The sequence below is a fragment of the Myxocyprinus asiaticus genome, chromosome 9 (genome assembly GCF_019703515.2).
Source record: "Myxocyprinus asiaticus isolate MX2 ecotype Aquarium Trade chromosome 9, UBuf_Myxa_2, whole genome shotgun sequence".
Classification (NCBI taxonomy): Eukaryota; Metazoa; Chordata; class Actinopteri; order Cypriniformes; family Catostomidae; genus Myxocyprinus; species Myxocyprinus asiaticus.
In genome coordinates, this window is record NC_059352.1 from 3,323,958 (window position 1) to 3,347,712 (window position 23,755).

At 37.4% G+C, this 23,755-nt stretch overlaps 2 protein-coding genes across 4 annotated transcripts in view; one reads left to right on the forward strand and one right to left on the reverse strand.

Moving 5' to 3' along the window:
* The window catches only part of LOC127446023 (replication termination factor 2-like), a 48,001-nt gene that overhangs the window by 4,331 nt on the left and 19,915 nt on the right, over positions 1-23,755 (reverse strand). The window lies entirely within an intron of this gene.
* On the forward strand, positions 7,087-22,952 carry gcnt7 (glucosaminyl (N-acetyl) transferase family member 7). Of its 2 annotated transcripts, none has more exons than XM_051706625.1 (4): positions 7,087-7,306; positions 16,045-17,034; positions 17,522-17,617; positions 19,490-22,952. In XM_051706625.1, exons 2-4 carry the CDS (start codon positions 16,080-16,082, stop codon positions 19,726-19,728), a joined length of 1,290 nt encoding a protein of 429 aa, XP_051562585.1. In that variant the 5' UTR covers positions 7,087-7,306; positions 16,045-16,079; the 3' UTR covers positions 19,729-22,952. The 2 variants fall into 2 exon arrangements, with proteins under 2 accessions (XP_051562585.1, XP_051562586.1); XM_051706626.1 differs by having other exon boundaries at positions 17,525-17,617.

Genomic DNA, 23,755 nt, shown 5'->3' on the forward strand with positions numbered 1-23,755 from the left:
TTACATTTCTACTTATTGAGAAATACAATTTTCTTCATAACTTACTTACGTAGGTCTACGTAGTGCACGTGACATGTCTCTTACATTCAACAATATAATATCTAGCAAGTGGAGCGACATCTATACAGTGGTTTAGACGATGCATGCATATTGGAGGATGGGAAAAAAAATGGCTGTTTTAATAGTGCCAGTAATAGTGAGTCATTGTGTCAATCACCTCGAAACTCTGATTTAATGATTTATTCATCATCCCTCAGAAAAGTTCATGGAAATCTCTGCATTGCTTTTTGATATATTAAAATATTTCAGCAAAATATATATAAATATTAGGGATGCATTGATATGAATTGTTTTTGCCGATACCGATATTAACAAAAATAACTATATGCCGATACCGATATTTTGCCATGTCCCTTAGGCTTTGTTCACACTGCAGGAAAAAGCAGATTTTTCCTCAAATTCGATTTTTTGGAGTGACTGTTCAAACTGCAAGTTATATGTGGCCAGATCAGATTTTTTCTGTTCAGACTAGTCGCTTTTGCTATCATGTCCACATTAGCTGTCATGCTAATGCAGCAAACTTGCATATATTCACCATGCATGAGATTTTAGCGATGGATGTTTTACCACTGATTACGCTTTTCATGAGGGCAGTATCCAAATATGAACATTCTTCACAGACAACATCTTAAAAATGGGAGAGGTGGCATATGCAATGTTAGTTGCTGCCCAGTTTAGCAGGGACATCCTATATTTTGGCCAAAATTATGACATCCCATACAGGACGCCTTTTATCTTGGGGTCCTGTATTTTAGCATAATATGGGTGCATATAAATACTTTCTCTATAATTTCAAGGAGCATACATCCAAATTCTGACGAGAATCACATTTTCGATGCGTTTAAAAGAAGTGTGTCACTGTCATAAAAATATGCCTGGCATTCATCAAGGACTGCCCAATTTAATCAAAGGACCCATATTTCCATTATTTTAATTCATTGCACACAGTCCATTTGCACTACCAACTTCTTAAGAATGTGCTGTCATTGTTTAAATTGTTGGTGCTTGAGGGAATGGACTATATAATAGGACGCAGAACCTCTGAATTAAATTGCACTTGGTCCAGCGTTTTTGAGCGTTGCACGCGTAATTTAGCCAAACCCACTTGCGCCTAGACTTAGTGCATGCTTGCGTGAAAATACCAAAACTTCACGGCCATGCCCACTGGACTTTGCGCTTTTGACTTACGGCATTGTGCGTAACGCTTGCACTCTTAAAATAGGGCCCCAATTCTTGGTGGCTTTAATTAGAAATTCTCAAGTAAAGTTTACTCACTCTTTGTTCAAACATTTTAAGCAATATAGCACTGAATTAAGCCATGCTTTCAGAGGTCCACACAGTAATTTGTTCCTCATTAAAAAAGTTGAACTCCTAAAGACATGAATTGTAATTCTGCAATATATGTAGGAAATCATGAACATTCACATTAAAATGAAGACCATGGAGAGGGTCCGCACATGACCAGTCGAATACCACTCGCTTAATCTCAGTAACCGTCCTGTTATTGGACACTTTCACTCATTGATTAAAGTAATCATGGCTGACTGTTAATACTGCATTTCTACAATGACATCTGAAACTGAAAACTATTGATTTTAAATGATGCTACATCCAAGCTGCTAGGTGTTACTGACGGCACCTTTAAAAGTGTACTAACATTTCAATGCTTTTTTTAACATACTTACACGTGGAAGCCTTCCACAGTGGAGCTTAATGCATGCTATGTAGTCTGTTAGATGGATTTAAATTTAGATTTTTACTTAATAGCGAAAGAAACAAGATCTAGAGCTGCGCATGCAGACCTGAACACTTGGTGGACAAAACTCGATGACGGTAACAATAAACAGATAATTTTTTGATCACGAATGGGTCATTTTGAGTAGAAAATGAACTCCAGAGTTCACAAAACAAGAAGTTACCAAACCTAACAACAAAATCAACAATAGAAACAGTGTAATTTAACTTGCAAAAAGTGAACCCATTATTTATTCAAGCCCGGTGCATGCTGCGAACACCAGCTTCGAAAAGTTAAGTCAAATGTACTTAATTCATTTACCTGCGAAATTTTCTCAAATTAGCAAATAAATATGACAAGGTTTTCTACTTAAGGATTGATACATGATGACACATTTGTAAGATAACAAACAATAATAAATAATATTTACTCATAAGCTAAAGCAGAGATGCCCAAACCAGGGCCCGCCGTATATAACAAGCTATTGCTATCGACTCAGCTTTTCATTGCATTCATTTAGCAGATTGCAGAGTGTGTGTATAATGAAATCATAGAGGGAAACCAGGGCAACTTTCATATTTTAATATAATACAGTTTGCAGAGCCTGAAATTCGACGTGGGATTGTGGGTATTGCACACAATTTTAATCATGCGCTTTGTCGCGTAGTTACTGAACTTAAGATGTTACATACTGTATGTATAAACCTTTCTAAACCTGTTAATTCCACATGCAAATTGCGTTATACCGTAAACGATATTGTTCTTGTTCATAATCAAGCTGTTATCATTGCAAGCGCATGACGGTGAACGCCTTTCATATCTTGGTGCTCCCTCATAATGCAGCACATTTGCAAGACAGGCAGAAATAGCAAAAATGCGTTGTGTATGGTACCAGCTGCATGGTTAAGAGAGATACTTAAACACCTGTTACATCTCTCATCTCCATCTCTAGTTCTATCCAGGGTCGGAAATTAACAGGGGCTCTGGGAATTTTGTTTCTCTCCCTGCAACCTGACATAGTTCCAAATACATACATCGCGATCTTCATTTGAATTTTCGCTGAACATTATTTGTTTCGTGCCGTCCGTTGTGCAGATGTTGCCGAGTCAGTGGAGGATGCTCATGCCATAAACCCGCACAGACGGGCACTCCGCATCTCACACTCCGCATCAGTTCAGTTTCGTGCTCACGTGCTAAAATTATCAAATGCTACAATGTAGATAATAATAATATTAACCAAAATAACATTTGGATGTGTCAAATAGCCTTGATGTTAAATAAAACGTTATTAATGGTGTATGAATCGTATCTCTGATGTTCACTGTTAAATGTTTATTTTTGCATTATTATTGTTTTATTCAATTGGCATGAAGGAATTGCTAAGTCTACTCCTGTGTGTCGGTGCATTTCTTTTGTAGGCTGTTAATTTAATAGTCAAAACATTTGGAAATATGTGAATGAGAAAAAAAAAAAAAGTTTTGTTTCAGTAACAATGCACATTATGCAATGTAGAGATTATGCAAATTTGTAATTATTGATTACAAAGTATTTGAGTATTTTTGAGAATTTTTTTTACAGAAATACTCAAACCAGCCCATCTGCCAGCAAAGCTCCAAATCACTGAGATCACATTTTTTCCCCATTTTGATGGTTGATGTGAACATGCTGACCCGTATCTGCGTGATTTTATGCACTGCACTGCTGCCACGTGATTGGCTGATTAGGTAATCGCATGGATGCTATTCTGAGATTCGGGTTGGCGCTGTTTTGGCGGCACGAGGGGGACCTGCACAATATTAGGCAGGTGGTTCTAATGTTGTGGCTGATCGGTGTATACTAACAATAAAATACATACAATGAATTTATCGTGTAACTACATGTTGTTGTGCAAAATTCGCATTTGCTGCTACCAAGGTTGAGGTACAATTAGGTCTAGGAGTAGTGTTATGGTTAGGTGTTAAGGATGATTTATAATGATGCGTTGAACCTACACAGTAGCCTGACATGCACCTCTTTAAAAATGACTGCATGTCATGTTGACGCAGACCACAACAGCTGTGATTGGTGCACTTTGTAACCAGAGACCACCCCTCAGGATGATCTGGGGTAGCGTCACATTTTACCTAGATTATTTTAATATCTATGCATCATATCATATTGTATTTGGACTAAAGCAATCGTCTCAATCGGGAGCATCTGCTATTTTTATGTTCTGTTTGTGTTTCATGAAGTTACAGGTGAAACGCAACAAAAGATATCGGTTTACAGCTTATAAACTTTTACAGCTTATAAACTTTTCTCAAGGCTTTTACTTGATATTAATTTGATATGTGAGTGAAATAATGCGTTGTATTCTACTTGCGAACCTTCTGATCTGCACAATGATTTGACTGTATGTTTGACAGTATTGTGTACAGTAAATAATCTTTAAAGTTATGGAAATGGAGTTGGTTATATTGCATATACGCATTTCAAAGTCTAAAACGACACCCATTTAGTGTTCCCCAAGCGTGTAGTTATTAATTAATTTGATGATATCTTTTTCAGCATGGAATGTCAAAATATTTATAAATAAGCGACTCAACAGCAAGCATACAGTATTTTTCTCATTCTTTTGCTCCCTGCAATGCAGGCAACATGTACTGTATAATAAATAATATGCATCTAAATTTCAACATTTTCACATACTTTGAACTCGTTAATGCTACAATAATTTAATATATACTTTTGAATCCACAAATGACATTTATTCTGTTTATTTATGAATGTATAATTAGCATTTTGGCTGTGTAATCGCAGAAAAATGCAGACACCAATGCAGAACTATAAATGTAAACCAACATGTTGGCCACTACGTGGAGCCTACGCCATAGGTTAGACGCAGAAGCATAAATCAGCCTTTAGGGTTAGGGTAAGGTTAGGTTTAGGGGTAAGGTTAACAGTGTAACAACAGATGTAATTAAACACATGTACTTTAAATGTAAGTACAAAGTGCACTGTATCAAATGCTTAACCCTTGTGCTCTGTTCGTTACGGGTGCGTTCTCTTAGTGTTTGGGGTCAAATTTGACCCCGAACAATAAACGTGTAAATATGTACCATAATCAACAAATGTAATAAACAAATGTAAATGTAATAACACTAACTACACTCATTTAAAAACAATTTAAAGTTGTGCAGTGTTGTGCAACTACACCATTCATTTTCATAGAAAATAGGAACATTTTATGTTACATTCACTTCAGTGAAGATCTACATTTCTCAATTCTATTCATGGAGAGAATATGAAAAATGTGTCATGCATTAGGAGCAAATTGCTGCCCCTAATGCATGTTTCTTTCGCTATTAAATGTATTTATTTTTTTTAATTAAAATGACCTGAAATTACAACTTTAACCAGCAGATTGCTGCAGAGGTCCACTCATTCGCTTGGTTGTAGCAAACATCTGATCACAAGTTATGCATTTGGATATATATTAAGACATTATCAAAAACATTTAAAACAAAAATGTTTTTGTCAAAGTTTGCCATTTTTATGGTTGGTGTTGGTGTGCGTGCATGTGTGTGAGCATGCTTGGTGTGTGGTAAGTATTATTGTCACACCCTTCTATTTCTGTGTGTGTATGTCTGTGTGTGCGTGTTGGTGTGCGTGTATGTGTGTGAGCATGCTTGGTGCATGCTAAGTATTATTGTTACACCCTTCCATTTCTGTGTGTGTATGTCTGTGTGTGCGTGTTGGTGTGCATGCATGTGTGTGAGCATGCTTGGTGCATGCTAAGTATTATTGTCACGCCCTTCCATTTCTGTGTGTGTAGGTCTGTGTGTGCGTGTTGGTGTGCGTGTATGTGTGTGAGCATGCTTGGTGCATGCTAAGTATTATTGTCACGCCCTTCCATTTCTGTGTGTGTAGGTCTGTGTGTGCGTGTTGGTGTGCGTGTATGTGTGTGAGCATGCTTGGTGCATGCTAAGTATTATTGTTACACCCTTCCATTTCTGTGTGTGTATGTCTGTGTGTGCGTGTTGGTGTGCGTGTATGTGTGTGAGCATGCTTGGTGCATGCTAAGTATTATTGTCACACCCTTCCATTTCTGTGTGTGTATGTCTGTGTATGCGTGTTGGTGTGCATGCATGTGTGTGAGCATGCTTGGTGCATGCTAAGTATTATTGTCTCACCCTTTAATTTATGTGTGTGTGTTCTCCATTGTGTATGTGTTTTGGTCTCACCCCTTCATTTCTGTGTGTTTTGCATTCTGGCTGATTTTATTTGACAAATTCTATAAAAAATGCTCTCTTTTATAGTCTCACCTTTTCATTCCTGTGTTTGATTGTGTGGGTGTGTGTGAGCATGCGTGTTCCACACTGTGGATGTGTTATAGTATCACCCCTTCATTTGTGTGTGTGTGTTCTGCATTGTGGCTAATTTATTGGTTTAATTTGACAAATTAAAAAAACGAAATTCTTGGTTTTATCGTCTCATCCATTCATTTCCTATGTGGGGTCAAATTTGACCCCGAACACGATGCGTGTGAGTATTTTTGATCACACCACCACAACCCAGCCCCAATTTATTTGTGTGTATAGATAGCAAATGTAGGAAAAGTCACCAAACTTCATGCCACTGAGATGAAGGTACCCATGCTTTTTAAAGAAGCAAAGTTCAAAGGGGTCATTTCTTCCCCCAAACTACTTATGTCAACAAAAAATTTCAGCTTTTAATGAGACTTTTACTATTACTATGTTTTACTATATGCGGACAGTTACACCACTTTGACTTTAAGCCCCCCAAAACAATCTCAAAATGACCTTGAACTCAGAAACTGCAAACATGTTTATCATAATAGAGGTGCATTTGAGTAATTGTTTCGTGTGAATTGCGTTTTTAATGTATTTTTGAATAACTTAATAGTCCTAGCCACAAAAAATGAGGGTAACGTCATTGACCCAGGGACAGAAAATTCAACAGAGTTTGAAAACAACATGAGGTTGAATAAATGGCAAAAAAATATTTTTTTTCGAGTGAACTATTCATTAGAAGTTAACATGAAGTAATTATCAACTGACAACACATATCTGACCAGTTCTGCTCCAACAACTGGTTACATAACTGGTCAGATGTTTCAAGACGATAATGGGGAAAAACAAATGAAAATGCTTCATTACAATATCCTCCTCGTGACTTAAGGAAAAAGGAAGTGTTAAAGAGGAAAAGAGCTGTAAATTATGGTTCTGGTTAGACCAACCCCTTCATCCCTTCCTCTCGTTCCTCCCACTCTCTCATGGGGAGCGTAACCGAGCAGCCGATCCCCACAGCTTAGGGAGGACAGCACGCGCACAACGACATCACAACAGCAACAAGCGGCACACGCCCAGCACCATATCTCAGTAGCACATATTCACTGTCTGTGACACACATCAGAAGTTTTCTGTTCAGCGGTCAGGCTGAAGTAAGCATTCGCGAGAACGTTTAACCTCATTTCCCACTTAAAGGAGTGGATAAGGCTTGAGCTAAAAGGTAGGCACACTTTAACTCATTGATTTATGGGGCTGCGTCTAAATGCACTAGAGAAATTGTGCGTAGACCTAATCGAAAGGAGTGTTGTAAGAAAGTTTGTTTAAGTGGTTTAATTGTTTCATTGAAAACAACATCAGGTAGTCGATTTAAAATCTAAATCACAACTAATTTAAAATACGTTTAAGAGTCTCACATCACATTTTAACACCATAGCCCTAGTATAGTTATTCTTGGGCCATTTTCAACCCTAGCTCATTGAGCAGTCCAAGCGCTCTCAGAGCAGTATAACGTGTATATGTGAACAACCCAAGTGGTCTCAGACGCCCCAAAAGGACCCTAAAGCGAACCGAACTCAGACCACATATGGGAATTTTTAGCAAATATAGATATACCATGATTACCTTGATGTGTTTTTGTCTCTCATATTCCATTCTTGTTGTATTATTTGAGCACCTAAAATGTACGGACCGGCCACATTCAGAGCAGAGCAGAGCAGCGCGTTAAGATGAACCGCTTTAAAGTGCTCTGATGGGCATACCGTATACAAAGGTTCGTGCTAAACTCCCACGAAAATGCAAGTGAGGATTTCTATAGTTTCGCTTTAATTTTATTTGCGCAGTGGCAAACGTTCTTGGCTCATACACACAATGTAAATGACACGCAGGAGGAGATGCTTGCTTGCTCCATTACTCTCGAGATGATAAAGAAGCATATTTTCAAATACACATAGAATTTCAAATGTTTTACTTAGGATTTATCGGAGAGTCTTAACATAATGTGAGAGAGTGAAGAATTTAGGACAGAAATACAGTATGCATTATTACTATTGCATAATGTAATAGACTTGCCGGTGTTGTCTGGGTTTCATAAATGATATAACATATAAAATATGACTTTTTATGTAATTCTATCCCTGTGGAATATTTTGTAATGAAAAAGTAAACAAATTTTAAAGCCTCAAAAGTAATCATATAGCCCCATTTTGTTATATGATTTCAAGTTAAATATCAATAAATTACTACTTAAAGTGTAGGCCTATCTGTCATAAGCATACGCACACCTTAAGAGTTATGACAATTGCTTATCATAATAATTGCAATTATTTATGAAAAATGATTGTCAGCCAATTTCCTAATCGTGACAGCCCTAGCTGCAATGGTGTCTGAGTTCTTAAAAAGCTGTGGTGTGAACCACAAAAGGTTTGAAGGCGAAGAGGGCCAAAATAGAAACTGGGTCCTATTTTAAGTCCACTTACATTGTGTACACCAAAAGCACTGAAGTCATTTGCATCTGGTGCCCTTTCCGGTTCACTTTAACCGAACTGGGTTTGGTTCACTTAAAACGTACTATATGTGAAACCACCCTTAAACTGTAATGGGTAACACTATTTTTAATGACAAGCAGCTTCAAAAAATAATTACACAAAAAGTACATGTAGTAACATGAGCAGGTCACAATTAAACCCATGAAGTTTGATCGTACGTTTACTTTTATGTCACCAGGTGCTTTAATGAATTGAAAGTCAGGTAGAAAACTGAACAAATCATATTCCACTGCGAGAGAGTGTATTACCAATAAAACTAAATATCTAGAACAATTTCTTAACAGATACGGCCTTATCTAAGTGCATATACTGACAATTACTTTACGATGTATCTACGAATACAAATCAAGATAAAAAATAAAAAAAAACATACTTTTTCAATGTTTGCTTTGTAGGTGCATTAAAGAGTTGAAATTTAGACTGCTTCAACCCTTCCTTAACCAATCAATAGATGAACAATCCTGGAATTCTCCAAAACAATCGGCACTCTATCCTTAAAGGAATATTCTGTGTTCAATACAAATTCAGCTCAATCGACAGCATTTTTTGCCATAATTTTGATAACCACAAAAATGTATTTCGAGTTGTCCCTCTTTTTAAAAAAAAAAAAAAAAGCAAAAATAAGTGTTACAGTGAGGCACTTAAAAGGGAAGCAAATGGGACCAATCCATAAACGTCTAAATACTAAATACGTTAAAAAAATTATAGACACAAGACGTACACAATATATGTATACATATATACATAATACATTTTCTGTGTAAACTTATATCCGATTTTACACATTTTTTGTCATGACAACATTACCCCAAAAACCCTGTAATCCTGCACAAACAACTATTTAAACAACTTTACAGCTCGAATAATACACAAGTTAACCAAATGGTTGCTTCACTTTTCTGCCTTTAAACCCTCAAAAAATTGGCCCCAACCACTTCCATTGTAAGTGCCTCACTGTAACATCGATTTTTGCTTTTCTTTTTTTTAAGAAAAGGAGGGGAGTCTAAATTATTTTTTGTTGTAATCAACATTATGCCACAAATGTTGTCGATTAAGCTAAACTTGTATTGAACCTGGTATATTTCTTTAATGTGTAAAATGTTCCACATTTATTTTAGGCCTCTGAAATAACTTTATGATGATTAATGTCCCCTGATGTCAAAGTTGTGTAGAAGACACGCAAGTCACAACAGGTTTTTTGTTTAGTTGAGAGGTTAGTTGATATTTTTTCTTGTTTTAAGCATAAAGTTTACAAAATTTGGTCATATTACTCTTCAAACAAACTTAATATGTTATGCCATTTTGCTAGTCAAGAAAATATATCTTGTTTTAAAAATATTTAGATTATTTTACTGGACAAAAAGACGAAAACACTAATTAAGAATATGATTTTTTGCAGTATACTGCATCCTGGGAAAAAAAAAAAATATTATTTAAATGGTAACATATTTATGAAAGTAGTACTGCCTTCCATTTTTTTTTTTACTGTAATACAGTTAAAAATGACTGTTGCAGTTATGAGAATCATTACTGAAAACAATGGGAAGAGTAAAGTAAAACATCCAGATGTGTAACGGTAGTGAGAATTGAGTGGACGAATGTGTTTGTGTCGTGAAAACAATGTCAAAATGTAAAAAATCGTAATAGTCCTAAACGTAAGCTTCATTTTCTTTATGCAAAATATAATTTCCGATTTTAAAAAAATTATAATTTACAATTTGGGGTGAAAATGACCAAGACATTTTGTTGACAGGATTCATGACAATCATCCGAGGCAGCAATTGAAATGCACCATGAAAAGGTCGAGCTCTACCATGTCAAATGTTGGCAACAAAACACAATGTTGATTTGGGGAGTTCAATATCAGTATTCCCGCAGGAACATCACTTGCTTGCTTCCGACAAGCCTTGCCTTTTCAAAAACAACAGTATGTTGTCATATTGGTCCTTTTGCAATTGCACATCAAGTGAAACATGGGAGTTATTATTATGCAATATTATGCAACAAAAAAAAAAAAAAAAAAAAAAAAAAAAGATTTTTGATAACTTTGCAAATTTATTTAAAAAAACTGAAATATCACACTGACATTCAGATCTTTTGCTATGACACTTGAAATTTAGCTCAGGTGCATCCAATTTCTCTGGACCACCTTTGAGATGTTTCTACACTTTGATTGGATTCCACCTGTGGAAAATTCAATTGATTGGACATGATTTGCAAAGGCACACACCTGTCTATATAAGGTCTCACAGCTGAAAATGCATATCAGAGCAAAAACCAAGCCATGAGGTCAAAGGAACTGCCTGCAGAGCTCAGAGATAGGATTGTATTGAGGCACAGATCTGGGGAAGGCTACAAAAAAATTCGGCTGCATTGAAGGTTCCCAAGAGCACAGTGACCTCCATAATTCTTCCTAGAGCTGGCCGCCTGGCCAAACTGAGCAATCGGGGGAGAAGGGCCTTGGTAGGAGAGGTGACCAAGGACTTGATGGTCACTCTGGTTGAGCTCCAGAAATCATGTGTGGAGATGGGAGAAACTTGCAGAAGGACAACCATCACTGCAACACTCCACCGATCTGGACTTTATGGCAGAGTGGCCAGACGGAAATCTCTCCTCAGTGCAAGATGCATATTGACAATTAATTTATGATGTATCTACAAATACAAATCAAGATGAAACAGTAGTGCTGTTAATAATAATTGCTTGTAGGTGCATTGAAGAGTTGAAATTTAAGCCGCTTCAACCCTTCCTTAACCAATCAATAGATGAACAATCCTGGAATTCTCCAAAACAATCGGCACTTTATCCTTAAAGGAATATTCTGGGTTCAATACAAGTGAACTGCATTCGCTGCCAAAGGTGCTTCAACTAAGTACTGTGTAAAGGGTCTGAATACTTATGTCAATATGACATTTCAGTTTTTATAAAGTTATAAAAAAAATCTGGGTTTTGCTTTGTCATTATGGGGTACGGAGTGTAGATTGATGTGAAAAAAATTAATAATTTAAAGCATCCTATATATAGGAGAGGTGGTGGCATAGTGGGTTAAAGCACAGTACTAGTAAGCAGAGGGTTGCCAGTTTGATCCCCACAGCCACCATTGTGTCCTTGAGAAAGGCAATTAACCCCAGGTTGCTCCAGAGGTATTGTCCTTGTAATATGTGCACTGTAAGTCACTTTGGATAAAAGCGTCTGCCAAATGCATAAAAAATGTAAATTTAAAAAAATATTCAAAGTCTTCTAAAGTCATAAGAACAACACAAACAAACTGAATTCACTATTGACTGAAAATCCCCCTCTACAGTGAGCTGTTAATTGCTCCAACTGGATAATTGAGTCAGTGAGTTGAACTTGAGAACCAATGTGAACGAATGAGTAGGTGAACTGGATCAATCAATTCATTGAAATGATCCGTTTACAAATCAAACATCATAGTTCTCTCATTAAAATGCAAATGAGAGCAATTTCATTGAACAACAACTTTTTGGTGTGTTTCGCACACAAAGCTATCATATAAAAAAAAAAAGAGACTTTTAATATACCGCAAGTCATATGGATGACTTTTATGATAAATGCTTAATTTTGTCCTCATTAACTTTCACTGTATGGAACGGAGCAGCCAGGATTTTCTTCAAACCTTCACATTTTCTGTTCCACAGAGGAAAGAAAGTTAAACAGGTTTGTGATAACATAAGGTTGAGGAAATAATGACTTTCATTTTTGTGTAAAAATAACCCTTTAATTAATTACCATGCCCTGGGTGGCTTGAGCCAAAAGCCCTATAAAGGGTCAAGGTACAGTTTGAAAAGCAATATCTAAAGCCTGAGCTAAAGACTAACCAACAAGTCACGCACAGTACACATTACATGATGCTGATATAACTGTGTGCTTTCCCTTCTTTAAGGTGGCAATGCCAGTGTCCTATACAAGCCCCTGAGGGTTCATTAAACAGCTTTCATTGCCAAGACAAAAGTGATATTCAAAGCTCCTTTGTGTCCCATGACCATTGACAGGGACCTATACCAGACCCCATGGTGCGCAGAGCTCTCTAGGGTGCTATTAAGAAGAACTCTAAGTTGTGACTAGAGGGAAAAAGACATTTGTCACCTAATAGGGATATGAAAGCAAGTGTCATCACTTTCCAAAGGCTATGACTATGGGAGCATATCATTATGATGGCTCATACAGGAGAGATGTCACAGGCTTCTGAGTAATCCAGACACCCAATTTAAAAATAGCACAGATGTTTATCCATGTAGTTCATAATAGGATTATTTCTGTCTGTGATCTCACAAAACAGGCAGCTGAGATAGTGGGACCCACCCAGACGTGATTTGATACACCTTTATGTCATATAATGTATCATTGGCTGAAGTACTGACATAAACATTTTAAATATTATTTAATATTTAAATGCTTTTAAATCATTATTAGCTTACAAGCACCTGTCCTAACTTATTGCATTTGTGACAGTCATTTCAATGTTTTAATGTTTACAACTGAAGTCAGAAGTTTACACACACTAAGGTTGAAGTCATTAAAACTCATTTTTTAACCACTCCACAGATTTCATATAAGCAAACTATAGTTTTGACAAGTCGTTTAGGACATCTACATTGTGTATGACACAAGTAATTTTTCCAACAATTGTTTACAGACAGATTGTTTCACGTTTAATTGACTATACATATCATAATTCCAGTGGGTCAGAAGTTTACATACAATAAGTTAACTGTAACTTTAAGCAGCTTGGAAAATTCCAGAAAATGATGTCAAGCCTAATTTAGCTTCTGATTGGCTAATTGGAGTCAATTGGAGGTGTACCTGTGAATGTATTTTAAGGCCTACCTTCAAACTCAGTGTCTCTCTGCTTGACATCATGGGAAAATTAAAAGAAACCAGCCAAGACCTCAAAAAAAAAACAACAACAAAAAAAATTGTGGACCTCCACAAGTCTGGTTCATTCTTTGGAGCAATTTCCAAATGCCTGAAGATACCACGTTCATCTGTACAAACAATAGTACGCAAGTATAAACACCATGGGACCACACAGCCATCATACCACACAGGAAGGAGACGCATTCTGTCTCCTAGAGATGAACATAGTTTGGTGTGAAAAGTGCAAATCAATCCCAGAACAACAGCAAAGGACCTTGTGAAGATGCTGGAGGAAACAGGTAGACAAGTATCTATATCCACAGTAAAACGAGTCCTATATCGACATAACCTGAAAGGCTGCTCCGCAAGGAAGAAGCCACTGCTCCAAAACCGCCATTAAAAAGCCAGACTACAGTTTGCAAGTGCACATGGGGACAAAGATCGTACTTTTTGGAGAAATGTCTTCTGGTCTGATGAAACAAAAATGGCCATAATGACCATCGTAATGTTTGGAGGAAAAAGGGTGAGGCTTGCAAGCCGAAGAACACCATCCCAACCGTGAAGCATGGGGGTGGCAGCATCATGTTGTGGGGGTGCTTTGCTGCAGGAGGGACTGGTGCACATCACAAAATAGATGGCATCATGAGGAAGGAAAATTATGTGGATATATTGAAGCAACATCTCAAGACATCAACCAGGAAGTTAAAGCTCGGTCGCAAATGGGTCTTCCAAATGGACAATGACCCCAAGCATACCTCCAAAGTTGTGGAAAAATGGCTTAAGAACAACAAAGTCAAGGTATTGGATTGGCTATCACAAAGCCCTGACCTCAGTCTGATAGGAAATTTGTGGGCAGAACTGAAAAAGCGTGTGTGAGCAAGGAAGCCTACAAACCTGACTCAGTTACACCAGTTCTGTCTGGAGGAATGGGCCAAAATTCCAGCAACTTATTGTGAGAAGCTTGTGGAAGGTTACCCAAAACGTTTGACCCAAGTTAAACAATTTAAAGGCAATGCTACCAAATACTAACAAAGTGTCTGTAAACTTCTGACCCACTGGGAATGTGATGAAAGAAATAAAAGCTGAAATACATAATTCTCTCTACAATTATTCTGATATCTCACATTCTTAAAATAAAGTAGTGATCCTAACTGACCTAAGACAGGGAATGTTTTCTATGATTAAATGTCAGGACTTGTGAAACACTGAGTTTAAATGTATTTAGCTAAGTTGTATGTAAACTTCTGACTTCAACTTTGTGTCATGGTTGTATGGGGTCCATAAGCGAGCAACTGTAAATGCTTTTTTCACATTCTCTGTATTCTCAGATTATTATCTGTGAAATTGACAGCATGTGACAGAGACTTACCATAAACCACAGAGGCGGGAACTCCCCTGCTGTTAGTGTTGTTTATTCGCACGTGTTATCTTCGTTGTTTTAGCAACCGACTAAGTAAAGGAGCTATTCAAATCAGGTAAAAATGTAAAAATTAAATTGGTGCCGAAAAATCACACTAGTACATAACGTGATTTTAATCTGTGCGCTGAATGATTACGGAATGACATTCGTATGTCAGATGGTATCGGTTCTCGGTGTAGGAGCATTTTTACTAGCATGAGTAAGAGCGGCATCGAACCTGATACTGATATCCCTACCCATTATAAAACTCTTCTCCATAATTTAATTATAATTTGCTGAATTACTGCTTCCATGATAACTAAAAAATGTACAAAACATCCTCTTTTAAACTAAATTAGTTTACTGCTAATTGCGCCAGGAAAATAGCACTCATTTGGCACACTGTATAACAGGCCTAGTTTACATAAAAGGATGTGTTTGCACTGAAAAGAATGACAGTGAATTAATTTTGATGCACATAGCAGAGTGCAATGCCAATGCATATAGCGTCTGGTGCACCCAGTAATTTTTTGCTATTTTCTATATTCTATTTTCCAAAAACAGAATTGTAATATTAGTAGTAATAATAGTTTTGAGAAGTATGTTTAAAATGATGCACACTCACTTGAGATGAAGACTCGAGTCTTATCCGTCTTAAGGCCAAAGTATACTTCGGTTTTCCACGTGCCACTATCTCTCGTGCACACTGTGCATAGCGCAAATGTCGTCATTAGCACGGTACGCACTTTCTGTCTGCGTGGAGCTGCATTAAAAAGTATCAGTCGTAGTGCGCACACGCAAACGCGTCCATATGGGCTCGCTGTCAAAGAGTTTACTTTGAAAGGCTCAGCACTTGACTGTGCGCGAGACGTAACGGCATGTGGAAAAATTGGAGGAAAATACTGCTTTATTCTACCTGTGGTGCTGGGGGCACATTCATGAGCACCACCAAGTTCAGATGGTGTAACCAGTTGAATATTACTCACTTTATCTCGAAAACCCCAATTAAATGAGAACTTCGGTTTTTGGTTGATGCTTAATCTTCACCACAAGGAGGCAGTGAACATAAATGTAAATATCGCTGAGTGCACCTGCATTAAACTTATTTAATTATTTTGTTTTTGTGCTCTGTTTCAGAAGATCTCTAATTGCTTTTCCAATGCTGGACTATTATGGTCCAGCTTGAGAGCACCAAATGCAGTTTTCTCCTCTGCCTTGGAGTCTGCATCCTAATCTGTTCAGTCATCTACCTGAAAGCCAAAGTATCCAATGCACCTCAAGCTATTGTCCTTCCAAATGTCTTAAGCTGCCAACCCCTGCCTGACAACTGTCCAATTCTTCCATCATCACCTCCCGGGTTTAAGTGGCAGCGAAATGACTGTACGAACACCAGCGAGGTCAACAAACCTAAAGTCAGCTGCGCTAGATTGAGGTCAGAACTTCACTTCATTATGTCGCCACTGAGCAAAGAAGAAAAAGACTTCCCTTTGGCCTTCATCATCACCATACACAAGGAGCTAAAAACATTTGTGAGGCTCCTGAGAGCAATCTATGTGCCTCAGAATGTCTACTGCATTCACATAGACGCAAAAGCGCCAGAAGAATACAAGACAAGGGTCCAGAACCTAGTGAGGTGCTTCCCAAATGTCTTCTTGGCATCTGTCAGCGAAAGGGTGACCTACGCTGGCTTCTCCCGTCTTAAGGCTGACATCAACTGCATGAAGGACCTGGTAAGATCTCCAAAGAAATGGAGAAGAGTTATAAACTTGTGTGGACAGGACTTCCCCATCCAAAGCAACCTGGAGTTGGTTCGGTACATGCAAGGATCTAAATGGAAAGACCGGAATATGACGCCCGGAGTCAAGCAGCCACCAACTATGCAGCATAGGACTGAGTTTCAGTACGTGGAGGTGAAAGACTCCCATGTGGCACTAAAGGGCAAGGGTGAAAAGAAGGGACCTTCTCCACACAACTTGACTATCTACTTTGGGACTGCTTATTACTCCTTGACAAGAGAGTTTGTGGAATATGCCCTCAGCAGCCCGGTTGCCCAAGACTTGCTCGAGTGGTCTAAAGATACCTTTAGCCCCGATGAACATTACTGGGTAACACTAAATCACTTAGAGGGTAAGCTGCAACTACACCAACCAAACACATCGATAGATATGCAATATCACACAAGCAACTGTGTAGGTTTATTAAGGACTATTTTCTTAAGGAATTGCAAATAGTATTTGAAATTGAATTTTCTGTATGTAGCTGCATTCATGGTGACAATTGAAATGTAATTATAAATCATGTAATTGCGTTTGGTGGTTGGGGTCCCCCTCGGTCGTTTCGCTGTCGGGTCAGCAATCGTTCTCGTCCCCTTTCACCTCAGACCCCAGTGCGGCTGCACACGCTGCACTGCTTGTAATTACATTCACTTGGCCGATCAAATTCGAGAAACTGAACTAAGTGTTGCATAATCAAAAGTATGTTTGGTTTTTTGATGTGCTGTAATTTGACTCACTGTTTGTTCCCATCAGTGATTTCAGATTTCTTAAGATGCTGTAGTATGAATGTTGCTCACAGGAAACTGCTCAGAATTACATGGTCTTCCATGTCTCCTTAGAAGCACCCAACAGTCACGTCAATGGTGGATGGGACGGCAATATTCGTGCAATCAAATGGAAGGACCAAGAAGGAACAGTACACCAAGGCTGTGAAGGTACGAAATCAGATGGCTACCAAATCTTGATTAAAATATTGCATTAATTTCAGGCAAATTCAGTTCATGATCAATACAGAAAAACAGAACGTAATCGTAAAGTGTTGCCAAAATATGTAAACATCCTCAAAACAGGACACATTTACTAGGGATGTGCGAGACTAGCTGACTAAGCGGTTCCGATGCTGCTAGTCGACACTGAAATTACTAGTCAGTTAATATTTCCCCCCATTAACTGATCATCATTTTCACACATTTACATTTGGCTTCATATTTTTACAGAGGCTGTCATATTAATGTGACATAATTTAAATAGAATTAATAATACAAATATTATTTTAAAAAGAGGATATCTGAAGCAGATACAAAGTTTTATTTCACCTCAGGCTGTGTGTGCTTCTTTCCTCTCTCACTCGCGGCACGTGCAGGAAAATGCCCTCTCGGTAGACAAGCAAACTCAGCAAAGTAGTAATGAAAACACTTTGGTGGTGGTGCGGGAATCGGCTTTCCAAATGTTTGAAAGTCCCTATGGATGTTTTCACATTTGAGTCTTTAAATCTGTGCATGCTTGTACATTATTTTTCTGCTGTGCAGGCATTTTCAAGCACAGGATAGCCGCCTAGGGTGAGCCAAGTCCTGTCTTTCACCGGACCATGTCGACGTGTTAATTTTGCTCATCAAAACATTATGCTTTTAAGTAAGTAGCCTAGTTTATTTTTAACAAGGTGCCAACTGCTTAACAGGTTAAACTATCTTTTATTCTGTGTGCACGGCATGTTTAGAATACATTAGGTTTATTGTAAGCTACATCACAGGCCTGTTTTCATCTTATGGCTACTTTTTATTGGTTAACGTTCTTTACCGAACAGCTGCCTTATTAGATCAATGGTTAATGCACGACTGCACGTTGTGAAATATGCGCAACTTTTCAGTTCATTTTGTTTCTCTTGTAGATTTGGCTTAGCCTACCTGTTAATTATTTTCAACAATGTCCTGACTGTTTTACAATGTTAAGTAACTTTTACGTTGTTAATTCCGTTTAGAACAGGCTGGGTTGCTCTATTGGTCCCGAATTATTCATTCAACTGTTTTCAATAAATATGCCTGTTAAATATTCGCTAACGTTGATTCAGTGAATGCGTCATGTTTTATATTTCATGTACAATGATCATAACGCAAGGCGAGCACGTTGCAGATAAATGCCCCTTTTCAGCGGAATTTAGCTTCAGATTTGGAATAGATTAAGTATTTTAAATGGGTCGCATAAACACACTTTTTTTACTGTTTTCTGAAGGTTGGTTTCTTTTTTGACTAGTCGACTTCAAAATTTCCATTTAAACGTCAGTGAAATTAGTCGTTCAGCACATCCCTAACATTCACTTGAGAAGCAAAATTACATATTAATATTCTGAGAGAAAAAAAATGAGTGAGGTTTATGTTTAAAACAAGAAAAAAATACTTGCCTGTGGGGTAAGAAAAATGAACTTAATTCAAAGCGAACACAAGAACATTCATCTTGCTCCATTGGCAATTTTCTTTTCTTGTTTTAGGCATAAACCTCTAAATGTTGTTAGATTTTTGCCTCTTAAATAAATGTATCTTGTATTAAATATATTTAGATATTTTTTTCAGTAGCCTAAAACAAGACATAAATATGGGGTATCAAAATGATTTATTTCAGTTAAGGCCTTTGTGCAATCATAACATTACAGTTGCAAACAAATGCTGTGTAATATCCCATTGAGCAAATTGTTCAATATTTCATATAAGATTACACAATGGCACAATCTATATAGAGTATTCACAACAGAAAGATTCAAGATTTGAACCTTGCATCTAATGACATCAAGAATGCTGTGTTTCTACTCGCAGGACGATATGTCAGGGATATCTGCATCTTTGGGATTGGGGATTTACCGTGGGTCGTCAACAAAGGCAGCATGTTTGCTAATAAATTCGAGACTGCAAGCTTTCCTGAAGCTCTGGATTGCCTGGAATTGTGGCACAGGAATAAACTTCTCCAACAAGCCACAGTTCCCATTCAGCCATCATGGCATCTTGCAACATTGGTAAACGTCAACAGCACTCTTATTTCAACAGCTGGTGGCTGAACATCAAAACTGTTTTGGGACAAATATCGGCGCATTGAAAGTCATAAAGAAAGGGAACTAAAGCAAAATTCACACAGTAAGTAACCATTTCCAGGCTTGCTAAATGAGATACCACACATCACAAAATGAACTGTTTTATCTATCAGCATCAGTTCCTGTTGTGCCGAAACCAAGATTTCATGGATGCTGTAGTGACAAATGTAATAAATAACAATGCCCTCTGTGGAAGATTTCCTGCGAGCTACAATGCAAATTTGCCAGGACATACACAACATCCACAATGTACACACAAACATACAGCTCTTGAAGTTTTAACATTGTAAGAACATTAATTGACTTGTGAGTGTTGAGTAATTTATTTAAAGTGTTGTACTGTTCATAATTACATTAGTAATTATTTAGACTATTTATTGACAGCTACCATTTTAATGCAGTTACTGAAGCATTCATTACCCAAAAATGAAAATTCTCTCATTATTCATCGATCAATGGATGTCTTCTGAAGCTAATCAATAGGTTTATGTAAGAAACAAGTCGATAATTAAATTGGCTTCCATCCAAGGCTCTGGTGCGGTTTGAAATGGCCGAAACGCTTCGCGTTAGCTGCTGGCAGGAAGTGCATTTTAAAAGTTAATAATGTTTTAATTATCGATTTATTTTTACACAAACGTATCGATTTGCTTCAGAAGACATTCATTGTTCGACTGGAGCCAGGATTTCTTTTATGCTACCTAAATGTGACATTTGGACAGTCAAAGTGCTGGCACCTGTGTACTTCCATTATAAGGAACTGACAGAGCTCTATGTTCTTCTAAAAATCTTCAATTGTGTTTTGCTGAAGAAAGACAGTCATACACATCTGAGATGGCATCAGGATAAGTGAATAAGAGAATTTTCATTTTTTGAGTGAACTATTTCTTTAAGTCAGGGGTGTCAAACTCAGTTCCTGGAGGGCCGCAGCCCTGCAGAGTTTAGTTCCAGCCCTGCTCCAAAATGCCTCCTTGTAATCTTCAAGCACTCCTGAAGACCTTGATTAGCTGCTTCAGGTACGTTTAATTAGGGTTGGAGCTAAACTCTGCTGGACTGTGGCCCTCCAGGAACAGAGTTTGACACCCCTGCCATAAGTGATTAAGATTTATTTATGTAAGAACCAGTTAAGATTTATTTATGTTGATGGTTCTTTTTATTTATTTTTTTATAAAAGTTATATATGTGCAGTATCAGGGCAATAGCTTCCTATGGTTTTACTTATAAGCATTCAAACAGTAGGGGTGGGCAATATAGTGTCTGAATAAAACATATTCAATAATATATTAATATTAGATATTAAATTATATTATTACATATATTTTTTTGTATTTAACATTATTGAATTTATTATTATATAATATACTATATATATTTAACATATAAAAAATGGTAGAAACTATTCATTTTTTAGTATTGTTTCTGATTCAAGGTTATGCAAAATAGTACTGCATGGTAGGGAATGTGCATTACAAACACTTTGCGTTCAGTTTGCTAAGCCCCACCCCCTTAGTTACTGCTGCTAATGCAGTCCATTTATTTGCCCTTGTTCTGCTGCTGTCAAACACGGATTGATATTGGATTAAAACTGTGTTTTGATTGAGTGAATTACCTCAAGAATTGATCAATAACATCTGAATTAACTGTGTATTTATATCCAGTTATTATGTATAGTCATCAAAAAGGTTTACAGTACGCCATGGAAGGCTAAACCTGTGAAGCTGGACAAAGAAATGCGTTAAAAACACTATTTTTATGTTGAAGTACTTTCTCCTACCCCATCTTAATATGCTGAGACAACTATGAGTAAGACATTCATAGGTAAAAAATAAAAATAAAAATGTAAACCCTGTGTCTGTGTAGCATTATGAAAATACTCTGTAGTTGTTTGTTTTGAGTGACCCATCTGAAAAGAGACAATAACACTGACTCGACCAATGGCATGAGTTGGGGGTGGGACTATCTGTTTGTTCGATCAACGAGGGCGTGTTCAGAAAGCCGTTTTGAAAACAATGTTTATTTTCCCAATTCCGTTTGGTGGCGCTAGTGGCACAGAAATTACATACTTCAGTTTTAAGGCTAGGGTACACTTTGTTTATCCATTTGTCGTTCCGTCTCGCGCACAGTTGAGCACTCAGCCTTTCGAAATACACTCTTTTGACAGCGAGTCCAGAGGAATGTGTTAGACGAAGTGCAATAATGCAGACTATCTGCTTGTCTAGAAACACTAGAATTCACGCAAACAGTCTACGATGACTAAATTTGTGTTGCGCCCACTGTATGGTGTATATAGCCATTATAACTTTCAAATAAAAATAGAGAAGCCTCATTTGAATGCAAAGTAGAAAAAATAATATTTTTAATGATTATTTATAATTAGCTAAATAAGTAAGATGCCTGGTTAGCTCAGTGGTAAAGACGCTGATTACCACCCCTGGAGTTCGCTAGTTCGAATCCCAGGGTGTGCTCAGTGACTCCAGCCAGGTCTCCTATGCAACCAAATTGGCCCAGTTGCTAGGGAGGGTAGAGTCACATGGGGTAACCTCCTCGTGGTCACTATAATGTGGTTCGTTCTCGTGGGGCGCGTGGTGAGTTGAGCGTGGATGCCGCGGTGGATGGCATAAAGCCTCCACACGCGTTATGTGTCCGTGGCAACGCGCTCAACAAGCCACGTGATAAGATGCGCGGATTGACGGTCTCAGACGCGGAGGCAGCTGGAATTCATTCTCCGCCACCCGGATTGAGGCGAATCACTACGTGACCACAAGGACTTTAAAGCACATTGGGCGTTCCAAATTGGGAGAATTTTTGTTATTTTTTTTTTTATTAGCTTAATAAGTTAAGTCAAAAGGATCTTTCATTATTTTTCAGTGGCTTTTTACTCACTTTACTTTAAAATTTTGTAGACTGTGATTTATATATATCATTATTAACCAAAATTATTAAAATATAGTAACAGAACATTTCACCTATATTGCCCACTCCTAGGAGCCAAATTCTCTTGTGTGTCCTTTAATTTTCTCAATATGTAAATTTTCATGCAAAATGATGTACACATGGACATCTGCTATGCAGAGGTTAATGCAGTCAAAATTTGATTTCAGTCCAGTTCATTTTGTCCAGTTGAGTCTTTATGCTTCACTTTCCATTGCTGTCACTATATATTCACTCAATAAAACCCCATTATACACATTCTACATCAAGCACTTGTTTCATTTGCATTGTGGTCTCAAAAAAAAATTCTCTTTGGTAACAGAAAAGATTCTCTTTGAAAGGAGCAAACTGATAAAAGCAGAAAGCACTAATAGAGGAACACATTTCATTACCACAAAGTAGTCCAGATTTAACCTTATAGACACTTATGACACCCTAGAATCGTGATGCTGACTTTTGCCCAGCCAAGCACTACAAACATATATATCTGATTAGGGCTGCAACTAAAGTTTATTTTGATAATCGATTAATATAACGATTATTGTAACGATTATTCAACTATTCACTGAATTAAAGGGAAAAAACTACTTTTTATTAAGTTTAATTCAGAAAAGAAATTCACTGCAAAAAAGAAAAGTGTTTTTGTCTTGTTTTCCATTTAAATTTGTCTAAAAATCCTTAAAACAAGATACATTTACTTGAGAAGCAACATATAAGATATTTAGACTTGCTTTAAGAGAATGTACAGTACTGTGCAAAAGTTTTAGGCACTTGTGAAAAATGTTGCATAGTGAGGATGTCTTCAAAAATAATGCCATAAACAGTTTTCATTTATCAATTAACATCATATAAAGTCCAGTAAACATAAAAAAGCTAAATCAATATTTGGTGTGACCACCTTTGCCTTTAAAACAGCACCAATTCTCCTAGATACACCTGGACACTGTTTTTGGTTGTTGGCAGATAGGATGTTCCAAGCTTCTTGGAGAATTCACCCATGCAGGGTTCCCACTCTTTTCAAGCCACAATTTTCTAGGATATTTTATTTAATTTTAATTAATTTAAT